Here is a 24796-nt window from a genome sequence, read left to right as displayed (position 1 = left end):
CATCAATACTATCAGAGATATCAGAAGGATAAATAAGTTATACTTAAGTACAAACCAAACAGCTTCTGAATCTTTTAAAAAATGACAGGGATTATTCCATATACAGTCATATGCAGGTCTTCAATGCATTGGAGGCAGAAGACTCAGAACAGCAGGCTTCACCAGGTCCATAACATGAGAGATTCCTTTGTAAACAAGGACATGGAAAAGACTGACTATATTTTGACTTGGCAAACCTGCTGCAAACAATTCTCCAGTGTCCAATATGTATATGTATATGAGTCATTATACAAAAATCTATTCCAATTCAAACTATCTTGGAGGTCTGTTGTTGACTCTTAGGCCCACTCCATATGGTTACCTTTAGTGAAGATGACAGTGAAATTATGTTGGCATCCATTTTTTTTAATTCTAGAAAAATGATAATCCAAACTCCAAAATGGAATCATGCCTTATTGCTTAGTTAAGGTGTGTGTTACCATAACCTGGTCTGTAACGTTGACCAGTGGGACTGTTTTACTCTCAGATCTTCAAGCAGTCTTTATATATTAAAATACAATAGAAATGCCACTACATTTCCCCTTTTTGTATAAAATAAAAAGAAGACTCTAATTAATATAAAAAAACTAAATACAGTAAGTACAATGACTATATATAATATATCCAGGCAATAAATACATCAATAATGTTTAGTCCATTTGCATTTGACAAATTCAGAGAAAAAAATTATATCTGTCCTATCATGGTTAGTCCAAAGTCTTATACCTAATTTACTTTCTATCATAACTTGCTTTCTGTGTCTGGTAAACTATAACCATAGCTATCTGATCTTCAACTCCTCCAGAGACCCATGAAGGAAATAATATTAACTGAGTAAGCAGAAAGTGCAAGCGAGCAACTTCCAAAATTTGTGAGTAATGACAGAAATAGCTGGATGCCTGGATAGTCAACCAGTGTTCCTCTGAAGTGTTGGGGCCTCCATCTTCATTCTACTGATCTTGCTTCTATTTCCTTATGTCTATTTAAATTGCTTATCTAATATTGATTTAACTTTGTTATGCGGTATCTATTATGAAAGTTGTTCATTTCCTTTAACTTTTCCAATTTTGTGGAATATAGTTTTGGATTTCCTTGTTAAATCTCCCTTTTGTTTCTGATTTTATGTATTTGGATATTTTTTCTCTCCTTTATAGCTAGTTTCAGTTAGGGTTGGCTTATATTTCTGATTTTATCAGAGAACCAACTCTTTGCTACATTAATTGTTTGCATTGTTCTCTTTGTTTCTATTTTATTGATATCAAACCTGATTTTGTTTATTTCCTGTTAGCTACTACTTTTGGGTGTACTTGCTCCTTTTTGTTCTAGATCTTCGAGGTGTGCAATTAATTTGCTAGTATTTGACCTCTCCAGTTTATGAAGACATTAGTGCTATGAACTTTCTTATCACTGCTTTCATTGTGTCCCATAAGATTGGTTATATTGTGCATTCATTTTTGCTGAATTCTAGGAAGCATTTAACTTCTTTGTCTCTTCCTTGACCTAGTGATATCACAGTAGAGTTATTTTCTTGAGTTTATAGACTTTTTGTTGTTTCTGTTGTTGGTGAAATCCAGCTTTAATCTATGGTGGTATGATAAGTAGAGTGGGTTATTCCAATATCTTTGTATCTGTTGAGACTTGTTTTGTAGCCAAGCATATGGTCAATTTTGAAGAAGGTTCCATGCAGCGCTGAGAAGAAGGTATATTTTTTGTGTGTTTGGGTAAAATGTTCAGTAGATATATGTTAGGTTCATTTGATTCATAATGTCTGTTAGCTCCATTATTTCTGTATAGATTTTATGTGATCTGTTTATTGGTGAGACTGTGGTATTGAAGTTTCCCACTATTAATGTGTGGAGTTTGTTGTGTGATTTAAGTTTTAGTAATGTTCCTTTTAGAAAACTGGATATCCTTATATTGGGTGCATAGATGATAAGAAATGCAATATTTTGGTGGATTTTTCCTTTGATGAGTTTGAAATATCATTCATCTCTTTTGATTAATTTTTTGGTTTGAAGTCTATTTTATTTGATATTAGAATAGCTATATAGCTATTATCTTGTGGTCATTTACTTGGAAAATCTTTTCCAACCATTTACCTTTGTTGTTGAGGTGTGTTTCTTGTATGCATCAGAAAAAAAAAAGGATACTGTTTTCTTATTCATTCTATTAGTATTTGTCTTTTCATTGGGGAATTGAGTCCATTGTCACTGAGAGATATCAATGATCAATGATTGCTATTTCCTGTTATTTTATTGTTGTGGTTGAGAGTGATAGTATGTTTGCATATATGTGTGTGTGTCCTTCCTTTGAATTATTCTGGTATTAGTTTATGTATTGCTGATGTTTTTGTGGGTGTAGTTAACTTCCTTATGTAGGAGTTTTCCTTCTAATAACTGTTTCAAGGTTGTTCTCTCTTCCTTTTAATTTATTCTAATTCTTTTGTCCTAAATGTCTATAATTTCTTAGCTATCATTCTCTGTCTCAATCTTAAATTGATTCCATTTCTCTGCTATATTCTTCTATTTTTCATCTTTTTCATTTTCCTATCTCTGTTAATTTCTGGGATGCTTTTGCTTCTGTCTCCAATTCTGTTAACTCTCTTTGTTCTTACCCAGCTATATAGACACAGAAAACAATGCAGGCATATGTAACAAGGCAACCTACATAAACAGATAAGGAAAGGTTTTGGCCTTTGATTCATTAGCATTTTTGTCAAGTGTTAGCAGGCTTGAATGTTAGCAAACTCTTAATCTTGATGCTTATCAGAGGCTCCAGTGAAAGTTTGCCTTCCTCTGGGATGTGGATAGATGGTTTATTATTTTTCTTGATATTAAGGCAAAAGCAGTTAATCTCCTGAAGTAATGTCATCAGTAAATTGAGGTGAAGGTGAGGTGAATCGTTAGGAATGCTTAAATGCAAGGTTAGTTTAAGGTCATCACTTTTCTTATCTATAAGTAAGGTAAAACCAAGGCATACTTATTTTTTCTATCCATGTGAGCAGTTACAAATTAACAGCTTTGGGCATGTAAGAATTCTATATCCTTTGGATATCTGCGAGTGTCTTAAACGGAATGCATTTGCCTGGACCCTAAGTGCTGACTGAACTCCTGTGAATAAAGATAATTTCAGGAAGGCAGATTTCCATGCTTACATACAAGAGAGGAGTAAAGACCTGGCTATAGGAAGCAGGTTTCTTGACTATGTGACTATCTACACATAGCTCAAATAGTGATGAACTGTGGTAGATTAATCCCAAATTTGTAACAGAAGGGGAGTAAGTTACAATGTAGGGGGATAAAAAAAAATGTGAGCCTATTTCCATCTTCTCTAAATATCAGAGAGTTTGACATTGCTCAAAATTGTTGACAGCAACCAAGGATACACATCCAGTTCTTTGTTTTTGGAAATTAAGATGTCCCATACAGGTAACCCTACTCCACCCTGACCAATAGTAGGGATATTCAAACATATCTCTGCTCCTTTTGAAATAGGAGGTTTGTCCTTGGAAGTGGCTGCCTATTGGATACTTTGTCTAGAGTGGGTTCACTAACTAAACAATAGAATGCATTATCATGGATTGATTGCTTGATGGCTCAAATTATTGAAGCAAGTAATTTTTATAATTGTCCTTTGTATCACATTAAAGCATTCTTTTGTCTTCTTACCCCTGCTGTACTTGGTTATAATGATGTATGGAAAATTAAATGCAGTGGGATTTCAGCATTCACTGGACCCCCCCTTCAGAACTATCTTATATTTTCTGTTTTATTATTTTTACTTGTGTCTTCTCCCTCTTTACCATTTTTCTGATCCCCATATACCTTCTCTTGTAAGTGGTATATTTGTTGAAGCTGGTCTTCAACACTACAGTGAAAAATCTGCAGAAAAAAAAAAGAACAGCTGCTTTATTCACAAGGAAATAATTGTGATATGCACTGCATCTTGGTTTAAACCTTCAACAAAACCCTTGGCTTTCATGAGCTGTTTTGTGAAATGAGATTAGTTTAATTACTGAATGATTTCCCTCACTCCAGCTTAGACTAGGAAACACTTCTTTTTTTTTTAATGTTCTTTTTTTTCCATTTTTTTATTGAGAAAAGGAGAAAAAAAAAACAAGTTTCCACCTCCTCCCAGCCTCACATTTCCCTCCCCCTCCTCCCACCCTTCTCCCCCTCCTCCCACCCTTCGCCCCCTCCCCCACTCCTCTCCCTCTCCCTCTCCAGTCCAAAGAGCAGTCAGGGTTCCCTGCCCTGTGGTAAGTCCTAGGTCCTCCCCTCTCCGTCCATTTCTAGGAAGGTGAACATCCAAACTGGCTAGGCTCCCACAAAGCCAGCACATTACGTAGGTTCAAAACCCCGTGCCATTGTCCTTGGGTTCTCATCAGCCCTCATTGTTCGCCATGCTCAGAGAGTCCAGTTTTATCCCATGCTTTTTCAGTCACAGTTCAGCTGGCCTTGGTGAGCTCCCAATAGATCAGCTCCACTGTCTCAGTGGGTGGGTGCATCCCTCGTGGTCCCGACTTCTTTGCTCATGTTCTCCCTCCTTCTGCTCCTCATTGGGACCTTGGGAGCTCAGTCCAGTGCTCCAGTGTGGGTCTCTGTCTCTATCTCCATCCATCACCAGATGAAGGTTCTATGGTGATATGCAAGATATTCGTCAGTATTGCTATAGGATAGGGTCATTTCAGGTTTCCTATCCTCAGCTGCCCAAGGAACTAACTGGGGACCTTGGCTTGGGCATCTGGGAGCCACTCTAGGTTCAAGTCTCTTGCCAACTCTAAGGTGGCTCCCTTAGATCTTACTACAAAAGCCTATATGCCAAAAATAGGAAACACTTCTTGCATACTAGTTCAGTCTAGTCTGTCCTCCTGACTTCATTTCACCCACTAAATTCCCAACCTTGAGTTTCAACCCACCTTCACTTCTCTTATTCCTCAAAACTGTTTTGTCCATAACAAACCGAAAAGAAAACAACAACAACAACAACAAAGGAATTCCACATGCCCAGATAGTGAGACCAAACTTCTTGAAAGCACTGCTTGACAAAATTCCAGTACTTAGATGACTTAAACTGACCCTTCTCTGCCCTCGTTGGAATATGTTATACAATTCTTCCCTGCATCTTTGACATGCTGGAAAAAATCATTAAAGAAGAAAAACTTAGGGAAATTTTAGAAGCTGATATTATAACTGAATCATTATGTTTTCATGTTCTGCCTCAGAAACATGGAATTAGCATAGACAGGAAATGATTTTAATTATAAAATTAGTGTGATATGTATTGATAGCCTCCTGGGAATAAAGTAAGAAGTTTTAGGAAACTTGATGGTCTTTCACACTTTGAAGGATTGTAATAAATATAGGAACCATATTTAAAAAGGAGTTTATGACAAAGACAAAATGAGAAATATTCGGGCTCCGTGAACTTCCTACCTTCCTGAGCATACTTGTCAGATCAGGATTTCCCTGATAGAAAGAGTATATAGTAGAACATGATATTCCATTGATTGAAGGAAAGAATTGTGGTCTTATTGCAGAAATAAAAGAAAAAAAAAATAAACAAGGAACTGAGGAATTTTATTTCCATAGAAAGATCAGATATTCATTATAGTAGATTAATGGAATAATACAGGAAAAGCTTGGTATAACAGGTAGTAGGAAATAACTTATATTCTAACTTAATCAAACTTAGAGTCATCATGTCCAGTGTTTCTAAAATCGCAAGGCTTTACAAAACTTATTTTAGGGAAAAAGAAATGGAGTTAAAAAAAATGATTTATCATGTTAGATTTTAGTTCTCATAAAATTTGTTGTGTGCTCATTTTGTTTCTTTTACTTTGATATGCTTATGTAATCATGTAATGATATTTAATTATATTTTAGTAAAAAAAAAAGCTCATCTAAAATTCAGAAAGTAAAACAGTTGCCCTGGTCAGCCTTATAGACCAGGCAGTAGTGACAAACACCTTTAATCCCAGTAGCCACATTTAGTTTACTGTAGAAGCTCAGCAGTAGTGGTTCATGCCATTAATCCTAGCACAAGAGAAGAATATATATATATATATATATATATATATATATATAATGGGAAGAGACAGCTCTCACACACAGTCTCATTCTGAGATTCCTGGAAGAAGGATCACCATTTAGTGGCTAGCTGTTTTGTTTTTCTGACCTTTTTGTTGAACCTCAACATCCGTCTTCGAGTTTTTATTAAATGTGTTACATAATCAGGGATGATTTTAGAAAAAGTATGTACCATGGAAAGACTTAAACCAGTGATTAAAGTCAATGAGGAAATATCTTTTTGTATAAATAAAGCTTTTTAGAAATGCAGCTTGTCAGAGGAGGTCAAGTCATACTGAGATGTGCATCATCTTTGTCCATCCCCTGTTAAATAAAACTAAGCAGTATCCCATGTCTAATTTCTCCATTGCTGCTCCTACATCCACCCACTTCAGACACAGCCCACAAATGCAGCTCAATCCCAGCACCCATATCTCTTCATAGGATTAGCAACAATATGAAAGTTCAAGCAGTAACTTCTCTTCAAAATCTACCAGACCTCTAGAATGCTTGCCAATGAGAATAACCTAGATAAACTCAAGGACAGATAACTTAAAATAATTATCACAAGCCTCCTCAAATAATTGAATGAATGAAATTTAAAGAAGACACAAAAACATCTCAATGAAATCAAGGAGAAATATTTTAAGAAGGTTAAATGCCTGAAGATGCCCAAGAAAACAAACAAACAAACAAAAAAACATATGGTGATAGACATGAGGGAGACAATCTAAGATTTCAGAATGAAATTCAATCATGATATAAATATTAAAAATGACTTATTCTGAAAGGAAGACAGAACTGAAAAACTCAATAGCCTGACATGAAAATGCAAAGCCTTAGAAGGAGAATGAATCAAGAAGAAGTCAGAATATCAGGTCTCAAATATAGAATAAAAGATCGAAACAAAATAAGAAAAGAATGTTGAGAAACAGAAAAAAAACATAGAAAAAGAACATGCAGGAAACACGAAGCACCATGAAAACACCAAATGGGCATACATGAGGGAGAAGAATCCCAACTCAATGGCATAGAACTTAACTTCAAACTATGATTGATGAAAACTACCCCAAATTATGAAGTCACACCAATAGAAAACTCACAAAGAACATCAAATAGACAAGACTAGAAAAGAAAATCCCTATGCCACATCATAGTTAAAATATGAAATATGCAATAGAAAGAAAGAATACTTAAAGCTGCAAGAGAAAAATCACAAGTCATGTACGAAAAAAATCCATCATAATAACAGCTGATTTCTCAAAGGAAATTTTGAAAGCCAGAAGAGCCTGGAACATTGCATTCCAAGCCCTACAAGTCCACAATAGCTATTCTCAAGCTATATACACAAAAAAAACTATCTGCAATGTTTGAAAGAGAAAGAAAGACTTTCCATACATAAACATCCTAAAAAGTTTCATATCTATCAAATAGAACATAAAGAAAATACAGGAAGCAATATTTCTGGTGAAGAGAATATTGCTCATCCCAGAGGGACTATGGAAGGATATATTAACAAGTAAAAAAGAAAAATAAGCATCACATATATATCAACAACAAACTTACTGAGAAAATAGATCTTGGACTCAACAATAGCATAAAGGAAGATAAATTAGTTATGAATAACATATACAAGTAGATAAAAGACTCCTCTAACGAATACATTAAATCTCTGAAGAAAGAGAACGAGGTGAAAATGGCCAAAGTTATGAATATGAATATGTTTAGAGCATAACCCTTCAGGAGGCCTGAGACCTTGGCGGCAACTTCTTTCAGAGCCATTAATTCACAAGCTCTGCAGTAAATCTGACATATTTGTAATGGGTTTTCATGTGAGGCCTGTCAGATTAAAACTTTATAATCATGAACTGCCATATTAAAATTTACAAATAGGTTTTGACTTGTAGTCAATTCTTTAAAGATATTGGTTTTAATATATTATGTTGGATAGGAAGACTAACAGTTTTGATTGGTCTATTGGCTACAAACAACATGAACTAAATATAGGGATATGAAAAATTATGTTGAAATGTTTATCTGCTTCTGCATATGTTAAGGGAATAGGTTTTAAGTTCTAAGAAAAAGAAATATCCTGACAAGTTTTTCATGTAAGCATTGGCATACTTCCAAGAATTTATCTATTGCTCTTATAAACATTTTTTTTTTACTTTTTGTATAGATGAATTTTATTATATTAAAAATATATATTTCTTACTAATCTATAATTTATATTCAAGTTGAATCAGAACCCATTATTGTCCAACAAAATTATTTCAAATTAGATTTAAATATTTTAATGGAGGTGATATTGAAGTACCTGAGTATACTTTAATTTTTTCTATAGTTTTGCTTCTTTTAGCTTTAGTTTTCAATAAGTTCATGCTGCAAGGAGAGAGGTTGCTTGGTCGTTCCTGACTGCTCAGCGCCAAAATAATCACACAGAAACTGTATTAATTAAAACACTCCTTGGCCCATTAGCTCTCACTTCTTACTGGCAAACTCTTACATCTTAATTTAATCCATCTCTATTAATCTGTATATCGCCAGAAGGTTGTGGACTACCAGCAAAGTTTCAGCATGTCTATCTCAGGCGGTGGCTTCATGGCATCCCCTTGTCCAACTTCCTTCTCCCAGCATTCAGTTCCATCTTCCCTGCCTACCTATGTTCTGCCCTCTCAACAGGCCAAGGCAGTTTCTTTATTCATTAATGGTAATCACAGCACACAGAGGGAATTCCCACATCAAATTCACAGGAAAAAAATATCTTATAAGTACAACATTAAAGGGACAAAACAAAAACATTTATAAAACCACTTATGCTACAGTTCCTTAATAAATTTCTATGATTACTTTTGTGCATTATAGTTTCTTTGAATACACAAACTTGGTACAACATTAGAGGGATAAAATTTAAAAGTTTATGAGATAGCTATGCTACAATTCTTGTAATAAGTTTCTATGATTTTTTTTTTTGCTTGATATACTTTCTGTGTGTATATAAACTTAGCTTCAGGCAAAACAGGTTACATTATCAAGCTATCACTAAGATAGAACTGATTGGTAGATGCTTCCAAACATACTATGATGCAGAATCAAAAGGAATAATGGAATAAATAATTAGAGACAGGAAATTTGTCAGAGTCACACCATTATTGATTATTTTTCAGTGAAAAAAAAAAGGAAAGAATTTGACAAACCAATATCTCCAGTCCTTAGTGCATCAAGCCTACGGATTACAAAAAGAATCAAGGAGCATGAGTCTGTGTGCTTGCAGAAACCTTTTATTCTCTGAATAAGGGGAAATACCATTATCCTAACATCTTCTAATTTGTGTGAATCTTTTGCCTTTGGTTTGCTGACACTGTGAGCATCAAGAAATGGGATGCTGCACAAAGTTAGGGCCAGAGGCACTAAGCAACAAGAGTTTTTAAGACAACATAAGAGTTCCCAGCTTTAATTCTAGCACTCATGTTGCAGTGGCCACTCTCTGTGCATCTGAGGCCAGCCTGCATTCTATTCAGCCAGGGCTACATACCAAGATCCTATCTCAAAAAATAAGATTACCAGTATTCCAGAAACTCCCAAGGTAATTCTTCTGAGTAGGTAGAAAGTCTCAGTGTATAGGTAGTAGAAATAAGAAACTTGGCATGGTGCTAAATGCTTATAATCTTAGCACTTTAGATTTGGAGGCAGAGTAATGCAAAGTTCAAGATCATCATAGGCCTCATAGCCAGTTCTAGGCTGCCCACAACCAATAAAATTAATGTGAATGGTAGTTAGTTTTTTTTTAGTTTTCAGATACCAAGATGTAGTACCCAGCCTCCAAATGTCAAGGAGGTTTGGGCACTCTCATGGACAAAATAAAGCAACATGCTGAATAGTCTGATCACAGAAATCTAAAACAGAGTTGAATAGCTATAGTGTATCAAGCTATAGTTTTGATTTTAAAACAAAATATATTAACTTACTAATTTAGTTTTAAAACAGACAGAATTCTTGACTATGTAAACCATCACGTGGCCACATAGCATCAACCATATGCATATCATACATTGGCTGTTGCCTGATCTTCCCAGTTATGGTTTTATTATTTGCCCCCTTCTAAATTCTTGTTAACATTTCTAACAGTAACAAGGGGTGATGTTTTCTCCATCTTCAATAGTGTGGTCAGCACCATATAAATGTTTCTTATCCTAAATGATGATTAGTTTCCTTCTTGCTGTATATTATTCTGCTTTCTGAATCAGGCAGCAATAAGTACTATGATAGAATGGTATCCTCCATATTATAGCATTCTTCAGTCTCTACAATTATGAGAAATATTTTACTGTGTATTGTTCAATGTGAGTTACTCTTCTGTACTAGTATAAAACATAATAGCATATCCATTAATCTGTACATTACTTCATAAACAATAGTAAACATCAAGTTGGAATATGCATATTACATATATGTAAGTGTGTGTAAAATCTGGTTCAAGAAACCCTTGAAGAAGATGTAAGTTACATGAAATAGGGCATGAATTATCATGAGTTCCAACTCTAAAACATTATCTTTTCTCTTTCATCTTGCGCCTAGTGTCTTATGGAAAGTCTCTAAAACCATTTGACAGAGGTAATAAAAGTTCTGACATGTATTGTGAGATTATCTCTGTGTAATATCTGGCTATTCAAAGAAGTAGACTCAAGCAGCTTTAAGCATCATTTTATGACTTCTGGGATAGTCATAAGAGATGGCTCAGTGGTTTAAGAGCACTGGCTTCCAGAGGTCCTGAGTTCAACTCCCAGCAACCACATGGTGGCTCACAAACATCTATAATGAGATCTGGCGCCCTCTTCTGGCATGTGTGTATACATGGAGGCAGAATGTTATGTACATAATAAATAAATCCTTAAAAAAATAAAATGATGTACTGCAAGGAAGATTTTTCAGTGAAATGAGCTTTGATTACTGTACTTAACTGTTCCATTTGTTTTGTGAGGTAAGGGGAATAAAAGTAAGCATAACCAGTGTGATGGTTCAATTATCAGGGGTTTGGGAGATATATAACTTGGAAATTAATGATAAGGAGAATATCTAAATTGATAAAAAATATGAAGATATTTTGTGCTCCACATAAATTGTGACCAAAGGAATTCCTAAGCAGAGGAGGATTTTAATGATTTCTTAAATACAATACCATATTTTAATGTACTGCTCAAATTTTTCACACACCTACTCATGATATTTAGCAATTGGCATATTGACAAATGATGCCAAGCAACAATTAAGGAGTTTAATAGTCTCTGTGTTATAGACTTCAACTAACCAAAACAATGTATGATGATGACTACAGAATATCAAATATAGTCACAAAAGAGATCACCACTGAATATTTGATATGATTTTTCTCAGACTCACCATGTGATCATACTGTTCTACTTTCATCATGGTAGAGGCACTATTATAATGTTGCTTCAATAAGGCTTGTGGACAAGAATTTAGTTTTCTGTTTTGCGATGGTTCTGCTATTTAACTATTATCCGTATATTACATAATGCTTCATAAATCATAATGTTATTTAACACAGAAATGCTTCTAATTAAGAAACTCACTTATATAGCCCATGAAGTGTGACAGTGGAATTTAATGATCTTACTATGTTTCTCATCATTCAGAAACAGGAGGAATGATGGGATTGTGAATGGCCTCTTTAAAGTGTTTGTAGTAATGCCTGATGAGTGGCAGTAATTTTGAGGGTGGGGGCACAGTTCCCGAAGATGCTGTAGATTCCATATATCAGCTTCTAATGAGAAATTGTTTCTATTATAATTATGATTAATGAAATAGTAATCAATATCTAGAAATGTGACTAATGACCCTGCTTTCTGTAGTGATTCAATAGTAATAGCTGTTTTCTGTCTGTGTTAACGCTCTGAAAGTCTATAATTCTTACCAATAAAAGCAGAAACTATTCTAACAGGAGACATGAAAATGATTTCATTCAATTAGACATTAATGCTGCTAAATAGGCTATTTAAACCCCTCATGCTTTAGAATAAATACTGAAAGATATATGTGTTCTTAAAAATAGAAGTTATTTCAGGTTCCCTATTCTCAACTGCCCAAGGAACTAACTGGGGACCTCAGCTTGGGCACCTGGGAGCCCCTCTAGGGTCAGGTCTCTTGCCAACCCTAAAGTGGTTCCCTTAACTAAGAATTGTGGTTCCGTGCTCCCCTGTCCAACCTTCCTTTTTTCCCAATCCTCCTGCTTTCCCAAGGCCCGACCTCCTTCCCTTCTAACTTTTCTCTCCCCATCTCCCCTTACCCCCAACCCACCCCACCCCAAGATCCCAATTTTCTCCCCGGCAATTTTGTCTACTTCCCTTAGCCAAGAGGATAACTATATGTTTTTCCTTGGGTTCCCCTTCTTACTTAGCTTCTTTAGATTCACCTATTGTAGAGTCTGTGACCCTTATTTATGGCTAGAAACCAATTATGAGTGAGTACAACCCATGTTCATCTTTTTGGGTCTTGGATACCTCACTCCTTGAGCAATACTGACGAATATCTTGCATATCATCATAGAACCTTCATCTGGTGATGGATGGAGATAGAGACAGAGACCCACACTGGAGCACTGGACTGAGCTCCCAAAGTCCCAATGAGGAGCAGAAGGAGGGAGAACATGACCAAAGAAGTCGGGACCACGAGGGATGCATCCACCCACTGAGACAGTGGAGCTGATCTATTGAGAGCTCACCAAGACCAGCTGGACTGTGACTGAAAAAGCATGGGATAAAACTGGACTCTCTGAACATGGCGAACTATGAGGGCTGATGAGACGCAAAGGACAATGGCACGGGGGTTTGATCCTACGTAATGTGCTGGCTTTGTGGGAGCCCGGCCAGTTTGGATGTTCACCTTCCTAGATATGGACGGAGGTGGGAGGTCCTAGGTCTTACCACAGGGCAGAAAACCCTGACTGCTCTTTGGACTGGAGAGGGAGGGGGAAAGGAGTGGGGGGAGGGGGAGAAGGGTGGGAGGAGGGGGAGGGAAATGGGAGGCTGGGAGGAGGTGGAAACTTGTTTTTTTTTTCTCCTTTTCTCAATAAAAAAAAACAAAAAAAAATAGAAGTTATTTTACTTACTGGAGTAATTAATCCTGACAAATAAGGAGAAATTTAAGTATAGTACCACCGTGGATATAAAGAAGAACACCATCAGAGAAGCCCTTACTGTTTCTTACCAAGCCAATAAATTCAGTGGAAAACTAAGCAAACCTATCATCATTGGACTGCTAATGATCTACCTCTTTCAGGCATGCTGTTTTGGCTTAAATACAAGGCAAACAACCATAGTCAATTAATGTACACTCTGAGGTTAAAGGGAATAAACAATAAGTATAAAAAGAAACTGTGTTTATACTATAATATCTGTTATAGAAATAACTGAATTTAACATAGTATACATTTATTGATGCATTTGAGAATATATATCTTTATAAATCTACCTGTCTATCATTGCTTCCTTCATCTTTGTGAAGAAGAAATCGTGCAAGAATACTGTGTCTGGAAAGGCTGATTAATTAGAAATTCAGTGATGTCTGCACAATGAAATATTGCAGGTCCAGAGACTAATTCCAATTTATCTTGATGTATTTTAAGCCTAATTCCTTACCTTGCTCTGTGTTGGACCTAGCAAATACCACTAATAGGTAAAACCAGCCCTATCATTCTAGCAGGTTTTAGAAAAACAAAATTTTTAAATGTATTAGCAAACCATGGTTTTTCTTTAATCAAAGGATTAAGAGTGTCATTGCATAGTATCTAAGGCCTGGAGCCAGGGTATTCCTGATTTGCTCTAATACCTACTTGACTGTAATGTAAAAGCACCTTAATTTATGGCTTCTTTTGTTCTGTTACTGTTTAAATCTTTATAGAAATGTTTCCACATTTGAACATGAGCTCAGAGTAACATAAAACTGTGCTAACAGGTCATGGTCACTCATATTGGTTTCCATAATAAGCTAATTTTTGGCTCTGTGTTTGTATTGTCACCTACGGAGCTGCTTCCATATTGAAATATGAACTTAGAGTAACATAAATCTGTGCTACCTGGTCATGGTCACTCATATTTGGCTCCATAATAAGCTACTTCTTAGCTGTATGTTTGTATTGACATCTATTATCTTTTTACTAAAGAATAAAAGTGCACTGACTGTATAATAAAAAAAAATATTAACTTTAATTACAGCATTTTCTTATAGGATATCAAGAACAATGACAATAATGCTGCATCATTTTGAGGAAGATTTAGATTTCTTTTTGGGGATTGTAAAGAACAATTTGATCACTTTATGGTTTTTATTTAGAAAGTACATATAGATATCATAGACGTAAATGTGTGCTAATTCAATAATGTTTATATGAATTGATAAATTACATTTGTCAATTTGGAAAGGCCATTGTTCTGTGAACTATCCCCAGAAAACAAAATTAACATCTACTTACCCCAGATATACAAATAATACCAGACCTATTAATTTATTCTATTATTTTGTTCTACAAGTTTGGTGAGCCAAAGAGTTAATTAGAGATACTTAAAGGGGTATGGGTGAAGGGCAGTAACAAGAATATGGGTAAATCACATGTGGCATGTACAGAAGAAAAATCCTCTGTGTTTCTCTCTGAGCAACTTATAATTGTCTATGTGTCTCTGGAACAGTTCAGTGCCTCATGAGCACCTCCCAGTCAGCAGCAAATTAACTGCTCATAAATTCTTGGGAATATAATATTGCCTTTAGATGCACCTCCTTCCTCCCTAGCAGCAGTTGTCTAGAAATCCATGTGGAGGGGCAGTTTCTCATGAGACATTCTGCAATCAACAGTTTATTGTCTATAATTCCTCAGGGAAAAGTATCTCTTACCTAAGACCCAGCTATCACTAACTGGTTATAGCTCATTGGGGGTGTTCAAGACTCATCAGCCCTTTTTCTGCAATTGAATGATATTGGGTTCAAACTTGTACTCTTCTGCTAAGTATAGTCACGACTTTAGGGAATTCAAGAAAGTGATGACCATGTCATTAATGTGGTATTCTCCTCTGTGTGCTGTGAATATCATTGTTTAATAAACTGTCTTGGGCATGTACAGGGAAAAGAGGTAGGTGGGGAAAACTAAGCTTAATCCTGGGAGAATGGAGGCAGAGTCAGAGAGAAGCCATGGAGCCCTTGATGGAGATAGACGTGCTGAAACTTTGCCGGTAGGCCACAACCTTGTGTTGATAAACAGATTAATGGAGATGAGTTAAACTAAGATGTAAGAGTTAACAAATAAGAAGCTAGAGCTAATGGGTCAAGCAATGACTTAAATAATACAGTTTCTGTGTGATTATTTCAGGGCTAAGCAGCTGGGGACCAACAAGTGGCTTCCTCACACATGTCATGACTGGAGATAGATTTCCACAATAACCACGTTAATCAGATATTTCTTCAAATAATCTCAGTGTCACCATTTTTCCTATTATTTTTGATAATTTCATGTATGTATAAAATGTATATTGGTCATAGCCACAACTCTTTTAATTTGTCTTAGCTCTCTCCCATTTCTCTTTACTCCCATTTTTTCAACAATATTTTTTAAATTAACATTTAAGTTACTTTATTTAAGTAATTATTATTAACCTTTATAATGTGGACAGCTGTTATATACCATTTGAAAAAAGGAAAATGTAAAAGACAGACATTATTCCAGCAGATAAGAAATCTTCCTTCAGAATTGAGATATGAATTCAGTTATTTTAGTTTCTTCCCTTTTTTCCTTTTCTCTTCCTTTTCTTTAATCCATCTTGAATAATGCACATAGTTACATTAATAAAAAGCTTTCCTGTAGGCATATACTGTGGGTATTACTCAGACAAATAACATACTAGCTTCTTTCCTTTAGAAGACACAGCATGATGTTTCTCATGTTGCACTATAATCTAGTTTGACTTTTGTACATAATTTTGTTATTCTGACTATTTCATGGCATGAATCATTTTTTAACTTTACTTAGAGTTATTCTGTTTGTACAAGCGCACCAAGAATTATTAGTGGAATTATTTTATTTAACATTCAAATATGTCATTACCAGTCACCCAAATACATAGGTCTCATCATCAGACAAATTCAAAGCATTGAATTTTGTGTCTATTCCTGTAAACTTGTATATTTACCTCTGGCATTTTAATACCTTCATTTGAACCATTTGATTCTGCTACCCAGCTTCTGCTGTCCTCTTCAACATGTTTGTTTGATCTACAGTACACAGTTATCATAGATATTAAACAAGATTCTGGAGCTACACTCACAAATTCATACAACATAAATTTAAAAAGTTATATATTACAAGATTTTCTCAATGTAGAAAGATCTTAAATGACAACCCAGTTGAACATTTCTTCTTCATTAAACTTTAATGTTCACCCCAAGCAGTTTGTAAAGGAATGAACATGCTCAAATTGAGTAATGGCAGCCTTTTCATCTATGTTTTGAAGAGCTACAAAATTACATCTGAATTTTGGTTTAAGAAGTTAAGTCATTGAACTTAATTTGCTGTACCTTCTATTACATCACAGGTTAATATCCATTATTGATGGAGGAAGGTCACTGGCTAATAAAGAAACTGCCTTGGCCCAGCCTTTAGGTGGGTGGAGTAAATAGAACAGAATGCTGGGAGGAAGAGGAAGTGAGCTCAGACGCAATGCAGCTCTGCTCTCTGAGGCAGACATGATGAAGCTGGACGTAGGCTAGAATCTTCCCGGTAAGTGCACCTTGGGGTGCTACACACATTATTAGAAATGGGCTAGTCCAGGTATGAGAGTTAGCCAAGAAGAGGCTAGATATTATGGGCCAAGCAGTATTTAAATGAATACAGTTTGTGTGTTGTTATTTTGGGGCATAAGCTAGCCAGGTGGCCAGGAGCCAGGCTGTGGGAAGAGGCCTGCGGCTCCTACAATACATTATGACATATACTCTGTTATTTCTATTCATATATGTTGAGGAAAATGTGTAATATTTTGAAATATATCATACCGTTTTATGATTTTCTTTATACTTCATAATTTAAAATGCTCTGCAACATAATTCTCTTTTAATATCCAATGACAAAAACTGCGGTAAGGGTATATCATAGGATAATTGAAATACATCCCAAAAATTACCTTTTTTTTTTTTTTTTTTTTTTTTTTTTTGAGAAAGAGTTTCACTGAAGCTTTCAAGCCTGTCCTGGAACTAACTCTTATAGACCAAGCTGACCTTGACCTCACTGAGATCCATCTGCCTCTGCCTCCCAAATGTTGTGACTGAACGCATGCATAATCACCACCCACCCATTTCCAAAGATTTTTATAGACAAATCATTAAATTTTCTATATAAATGATTATGGTTTCCTTACCAAAGAACTTTAATCAATTCTTTTAGGTATGATACACTTCCACTACCAAAATGAATTTCATATTTTCTTGTCCTCAACTATGATAGGATCTTCCCAATTATCCTAAGAAGAAAACTTTGGTATTCTCTTTTATGGTGTAAAGTTTTACTTTAGCAATATGTGACATTCTAAGGTAGGAATTGAAGTTTAATTATAATTAAGCCCTTCACAGTTTGATATGATGGGTTTGAACTTAGTGCATTTCATCTACAAAGGTACCCAGAATGTATGTAACATTTTGAGTTGAATTAATTAATTTTAGGACACTGTGAAAGAATAACAGACAGAACAATCTTATGGAACACTTTAATCTTACAGGATGCTTTATTTTGGCTTATGGTTTCAGAAAGGCTCCATCCACAATTCTTGGGTAAAGTACACGGCAGTTCATGTAGTAGATCAGATAGCTGAGTAACTGGAAACTAAGAGGTAGGCAGAAACCATCAAAATCCTACCATTGCTATATCTGCCAGTTAGAGTGTATATAATAAAAAGTTCCACAGCCTCCCCCAACATTATTATGCACTAAAGAGTAAATATACAAAGCACTATATTGGGGTAAGATTTTTCAAGTCAAACGTGAAAAGAAAAAACCTTAGAAACTTTTTTTTTTTTCATGTCTGAGGTAGGAATTTGGTCTCCTGGGTTTTTTGTTTGTTTGTTTGTTTATTATTCATTTATTTATTTAATTTAATTTATTTAAGATTTCTGTCTCCTTCCCGCCACCACCTCCCATTTCACGCCCCCTCCCCAATCAACTCCCCCTCCCTCATCAGCCCGAAGAGCAGTCAGGGTTCCCTGCCCTGTGGGGAGTCCAAGGACCTCCCACCTCCTTCCAGGTCTAGTAAGATGAACATTCAAACAGCCTAGGCTCCCACAAAGCCAGTACATGCAGTAGGATCAAAACCTAGTGCCATTGCTCTTGACTTCTCAGCAATCCTCATTGTCCGCTATGTTCAGCTAGTCTGGTTTTATCCCATGCTTTTTCAGACCCAGTCCAGCTGGCCTTGGTGAGTTCCTGATAGAACATCCCAATTGTCTCAGTGTGTGGGTGCACCCCTTGCGGTCCTGAGTTCCTTGTAGAAGAATGAAAATAGATCCATATCTATCACCATGCACAAAACTCAAATCCAAATGGATTAAAGACTTCAATATCAGTCTGAACACACTGAACCTGATACAAGAGAAAGTGGGAAGTACTCTACAACACATGGGCATAGGAGACCACTTCCTACATATAACCCCAGCAGCACAGACATTAAGGGCATCATTGAATAAATGGGACCTCCTGAGACTGAGAAACTTCTGTAAAGCAAAGGACACTGCCACTAAGACAAAAAGGCAACCCACTTACTGGGAGAAGATCTTCACCAACCCCACAACTGACAAAGGTCTGATCTCCAAAATATATAAAGAACTCAAGAAACTAGACTGTAAAAGGCTAATCAACCCAATTATAAAATGTGGCACTGAGCTGAACAGAGAATTCTTAGAAACTTTTAAATGATTGGCATGGCTTTTGAGATGGATAACTGTTTCTCTTGGCTTATCTGTTTTTTTTTCCACATTGTTTTCAGAACAATTTGTACTGATATTTTAGCTCAATCTAGCGGTATAATTTTCTCTTCTCTTTGGATTAGCCTGCAGGGGCTAATCCAAAGGGCACCCAAAGGAATGAAATCTGGCAAATGGATGTGTTCCACTTTGCAGAATTTGGCAAATTAAAATATGTTCATCACACCATTGACACTTATTCAGGCTTTCAGTGGGAAACTGCTTTAAGTTCAGAAAAAGCTGATTCAGTAATCACTCATTTATTAGAAGTCATGGCTATCATGGGTATACCTACACAAATAAAGATGGATAATATTCCTGCTTATGTCTCTAGGAAAATGAAAGGGGTTTTTGATTATTACAATATCAAGCATGTTACAGGTATACCATAAAATCCTACAGGTCAAGCAGTCATAGAATGATCAAATCGAACTATAAAGGATATGTTGAACAAACAGAAAGGGGTGGAAAACACCCCCAGAAATAGGTTACATAATGCTTTGTTAACCTTGAATTTTCTCAACGCTAATGAGAAGGGAACAACGGCTTCAGAAAGACATTGGATAATGGAAAAGTCTACTGAACTAAATCAACCAGTTTATTTCAAGGATGTGCTGACCTCACAATGGAAGCCAGGAGATGTGCTACGTTGGGGAAGGGGTTTTGCTCTTATCTCCACAGGTGAGGAAAAATTGTGGATACTATCAAAATTAGTAAAGGTTCGGTTTGAAGAAGAGAAGCCACTTGGAAAAGATAAATAACAATTCTTGCATAAGGATGGCGAACATACTGATGGTAAGAAATACAGATAGGTTGGAGGCAGGGTTCTTTTCTTATCTCCACAGGAAAATACTCATCTTCAAAGAAATTGAGGGACCCTGAATATTTAATTACTGATGGATGGACACATTTTGTAAGTATTAATATATATATATATGTATGTCTTATTAAACATTTCTTCATAAATATATAGAGATGGTTTTGAAGCTGGAATCTGGCTCAGTCCCTCTCCAATTCCAAGCCTGTTAGTAAGAGAAAAAAACAGTTTCTGGAGATTCTGTCTCATGTCAAGAGCCATGATATGGGACAGAAAGAAATATGAGTTTAGAAAACATCTTTGCTTTTTTTCATATCTCTCATACTTTTCATTGAAAATATCTATCATGCCTTTCATAGAATATATATATATATATATATATATATATATATATATATATATGTGTGTGTGTGTGTGTGTCTATATTATTAATGTTTAAGTTTTTCACAATGAACAATGAGTTTTTCCTGACGTGACATTTGAAGTTTCCAGGAAAAAGATGGGGCCCCACAAAAACAACTCTACCTGGTTGATATGACGTCATGATACTGATAGCTCTACTACAAGACCTGTTTTGGATACCAGCTGCACAAGACGATCCCAACTTGGTTAGCTGAAATGGTGCACATCTTGTACAACATTCTGGCCAGACCTCCACAAAATACTCAGAGACTATTTGCAATTTTAAAAGACATTGATCTTGAAATTTAGCCATCATTTTACTTTCACAGGATCCCCCAGAGTGAATGTCGCCCCCATGACAGCTGGAAGTAATTCTAGAGGACGACGTCCCCTCTCCCAGTAAAGTTTACCCCTGGGTTTAGGGACATCATTTAGGGGTTGGGAGGTTGGGGGAGGAATTTTATGAGCTCAGGGATCATTTTGAAAAAAAAAAAAGAGGGAATGATGGGATAATAGATTTATAATTGTGAGTTACTGCTTTTAGACAAATATATTGGTATCAATTCTTGTATATTGACACAAAGTTAAATTATATTGACTATTGTATGCATGCATGTTTCTATGTCTGTTTAAAACATTTTTTATGTATTGACATATATTGTATTGATATATATATATATAGTATATATTTACGATATTGTAGTGTACATTTCTACCTCTGATTAAGATACTTATATAATGTTTCTGTATTGATATATATTTGCCATATTGCAATGTATATTTGTACATTGTTTATATTTGGAGGTCATTATCCTCATTTGTTACACAGTTGTTTATTGTCTTAGTCTTTAAGTTAGATAGATATTGAGAATTATATAGATAAATAGTCATCTAAGATTGTCATTTATAATTAAACTAATCAGGTTCTTTAGATATATAGAGATTATACTCAGTATAGATAGATAATCTTCGACCTCTTCAAAGAGCTGTAGAAAATGGCCTTTAATCTAACTCAGAGTTTGTGATAGTGAGACACCATTGCTCCTGGCACCACCGCTCTATTCCCGAGAGAATGTTGAGCACCAAAGACACTCCACCTGGAGCCTTTCTATTTGGCAGAACTGGCCTTTGGGCAAAGAAATCCCCATACCTCAACCACTGACAGAGATACAGAGCATGCATCAATGGATAAAACAGGACTGTCATATCCTGCCAAGACAGGGTAAGATAGTTTTGAAAAGTTCCTTGCCTTTAATAATGGTATGTCAGTTATGTTAGGCCTTAGCCAAAATTGGTTGACTCAACATTGCAAACGAGACTTTGGGTGATTGCCCAGGTAGTCAGTTGTCTCTGTCAATTGTTGCACATTTTGGATATATCTCATTTGTTGAGTAGTGTTTATTCCCTTCTCAGATCTTTGACGGAGTTGAAGATTATATAATTGTAGTTACTCTCTACATTATTTGGACTCCTTAAGATAGAATGTTTAGCAAAGCTTTTGTTCTCAATATTGTTTGTTATATTTATTATTTGTTGTTATTGTATATAGTTGTATGTGGTTTGGTTCTGTCTTATTTAGACAAAAAGGGGAGATGTAGGGATAAGTCCCACCCCTTGGGGAGTGTGTTCGCCTCGGGCTAATGTCTGCCTATAAATTTGGCGAGCATGCTCCCAGCAGTCACTTCTGCTTTCCTGGTCTCCGCGGGAACGGTGGTTCTGTAAGTCTATTTCTACATTAAAGATATAGATATATATATTTTTACAATCTGTCTGCATTCGTTTACGCCGCTACAAATAGCTCATGCAGTGTGAGTTCATTCCTCTTTGGTACTCTTAGACATCAAACACTGTCACTTTGAAATGCTTATGAACAATAGGTTAATACAGAACAATTTGGGAGAAATTATTCATTTAAATTTCCCAATATACTACTGTGCAACTTGTACATTAGCAGTGTTTTAAAAATACATCGAAAATACTATATTTAATATTCTCTATTACTGTGAAATATTATATATATTAGTAACATGATAGGTATTTAAATATAAGAACTGTTTAAATAACTCATAATGTATGGAAATAAAACTTTTACCACAATGAAAATTTCTCTATTCATGAGGAATTTAAAATCTAAATACTTGCTACAATTGTTCATTTTCTGAAATGCTTCTATTGTATTGCTGTTACCTTTGTTAACACAGTCAACAGAAACTAATAACAATCTGTGCAAAAATTCTTTCCTGAAACAAAGAATCACATATAGTCAAAAATCCTATGAAGGGTTTTTTTTTTTTTTTTGTTTTGTTTTTTAGTTTTAATCTGGTCCATATTATACAGACATGGCATGTGACAAAACTCAGTGTCTTAGTTTCAAGAAAATGTTTTTTACTTATGATTTCTCAATGAGAAGGCTTTATGGATGTGGCTAGAGCATGATATCTGACTTAAAAAGTTAATGACATGAATGGCTTATTATTTGGTGTCATAATTGGGAGGCAATGAAAGCCAGGAATATATATATATATATATATATATATATATATATATATATATATATATATATATCCAGCCTTTCTTGTCTGTCTCTCTTTGGGATCAGCAGTTGTTCTACAGTACATACTTCTGCCAGAATGCTTTGTCTCATCACGATTGGAAGCAATGGGGGCAAGAGAAATTCGCAAAAATTGTTGAAACAGAGAAAAATATCTCCCCAGGGCTGGAGAGATGACTTAGTAAATTGCTTGCTTTGCAAGCCTAAGAAACTCTGTTTGGATCTCTAGCACCCAGATAAAAAGCCAGGTGTAGTAACAAGCATCACACATTTTACTTATAACAATTCTTAATCCACTCAATTTTGGATAGATAAATGTAGATTTCAAAATACAGTCTGAAAACCCCACATGGGAAAGTTCCCATTGAGGAAATGAGGGAAGCTGTAATCTCAGACCTATAATGGCAATATAGGAGGATATTGGTGAAGAAGTATCTGGAGTTCAGGCCAGCAGTGACTACTTAATGAGGGATAAGCTAACATTAATTGCATAGTAATAATACATAGCATTAATTATAAGAAATTCTTTCTCAACAAGAGTTTCCCCCCATTACTGCTTGGAGATACTGGTTGATATTGGATCAGAAAGCCACCACAGCTTTTTCTTGCTAAGTTTTTAATACCTAATTCATTGAAAATTGTTTAGGCAAATCTAAAATGAAACTGGTTTTACACTCTTTCCAGCACCTCAAATCTCCTGCTTTCATGTATCTTCTAGAAACCTCTTCCTCTCACTCTCACCCCCACCTTACCCACTTGCCATCCATCTGTCCTCCTCACTCTCATTCCCCAACCTCCCATCCATCTGTCCTTTTCTTACTTCCTACGTACCCTACACCAAATCCATTTGTCTTTCTCACTCCCACAACACCTCTAACACATTCTAATCATCTGCCCTTCTCCCACTCCACACACACAACACATCTATCCTCTTCACTCTCACCCCTTCAATCCATCTTCCCTCTTCTTTACTCTCTTCACCACTATCTCTCAGGTATCTGCCCTTCTTTCACCTCCCACCTCCCCATACCCAATCCATTTGCACTTGTCCTCACTTTCCCTCCTCACCTCCTCTATATCTCATCCATTTTCCCTTCTCTTCCACCCTCAAACCACACTTCATATTAATCATAGTTTGAAAAGTGTACAATATTTCTCTAGAAAAGATTGGAGAGGCATCACTTTGCTCAAAGCAATAATACACAGCTGATAAAGTGAACCACCAAGTTTTTATTATAACATAAATTGTGTTGAAATTACATTGCATATTTTTTTGTCCACTCCCGAGCCAATTTTTCATACTGTTTTAAATCCGTGTGGTAGACCTTCGCAATTTCAGGAACCAGTGGAAGATCTGGATTTGGATTACACAGTAGAGAACATTCGGAAATAGTAATTGCGGGTGACCACTCAGAACCCAAAATATCTAGAAAGATGCTTCTATTTTGGTCAATATTTGGATGGTAGATTTGAGTAATAAATGAAATTTTGGGAGGCTTAAAGGGATAAGTGGTTGGAAAGTGAATGTTTAGGAAAAATACCCCTCCCTGGTAGGGGCTGTCTTCGGGCCCCATTATGGTTGCTTTCCAATGAAACATGTTTTCTGCCACAGGCCCTGCAGAACACTGTGACAGAGGATCTTGAGACATGGCATGTAACTCCTTCTGTACTCTCTTAAGAGAAATTGCCTCCAAATTAGGATGAAACATTTTCTTCACTAGGTATGGCAGCTTGTAGATGACTCTATTGAACCTAGGGATTAGAGAGAGATAAGAAGATGATATATGAGTAGGCTGAATTCAGATATGGATGAAGCAGACAGAGTGTCAAGGGCTAGAGACATACACTCCTCGACTCTACCTGAAGGGCTACGAAAACTCCTATGGCATTGGATCAGGATCTGGAGCAT

At 35.8% G+C, this 24796-nt stretch overlaps 1 protein-coding gene across 1 annotated transcript; it reads right to left on the bottom strand.

The window, feature by feature from the left end:
• Positions 1-24143: 24143 nt before the first annotated feature.
• LOC121440482 (ubiquitin-conjugating enzyme E2 D2-like) lies at positions 24144-24596 on the bottom strand. Its single transcript, XM_041641246.1, has one exon. The coding sequence runs from the start codon at positions 24594-24596 to the stop codon at positions 24144-24146; it is 453 nt and encodes a 150-aa protein (XP_041497180.1).
• Positions 24597-24796: the final 200 nt, after the last annotated feature.

Source organism: Microtus oregoni, unplaced genomic scaffold, assembly GCF_018167655.1.
Source record: "Microtus oregoni isolate MIOR12 unplaced genomic scaffold, Mior012 000067F_ref0000223, whole genome shotgun sequence".
Taxonomy (NCBI): Eukaryota; Metazoa; Chordata; class Mammalia; order Rodentia; family Cricetidae; genus Microtus; species Microtus oregoni.
Note: the sequence above shows the minus strand (reverse complement) of the source record. Positions and strands in the feature narration are given on the sequence as shown.

Excerpts from the sequence above, each read along its gene's own strand:
- LOC121440482 (XM_041641246.1), bottom strand. The coding sequence starts at position 24,596 with ATGTTTCATCCTAATTTGGAGGCAATTTCTCTTAAGAGAGTACAGAAG.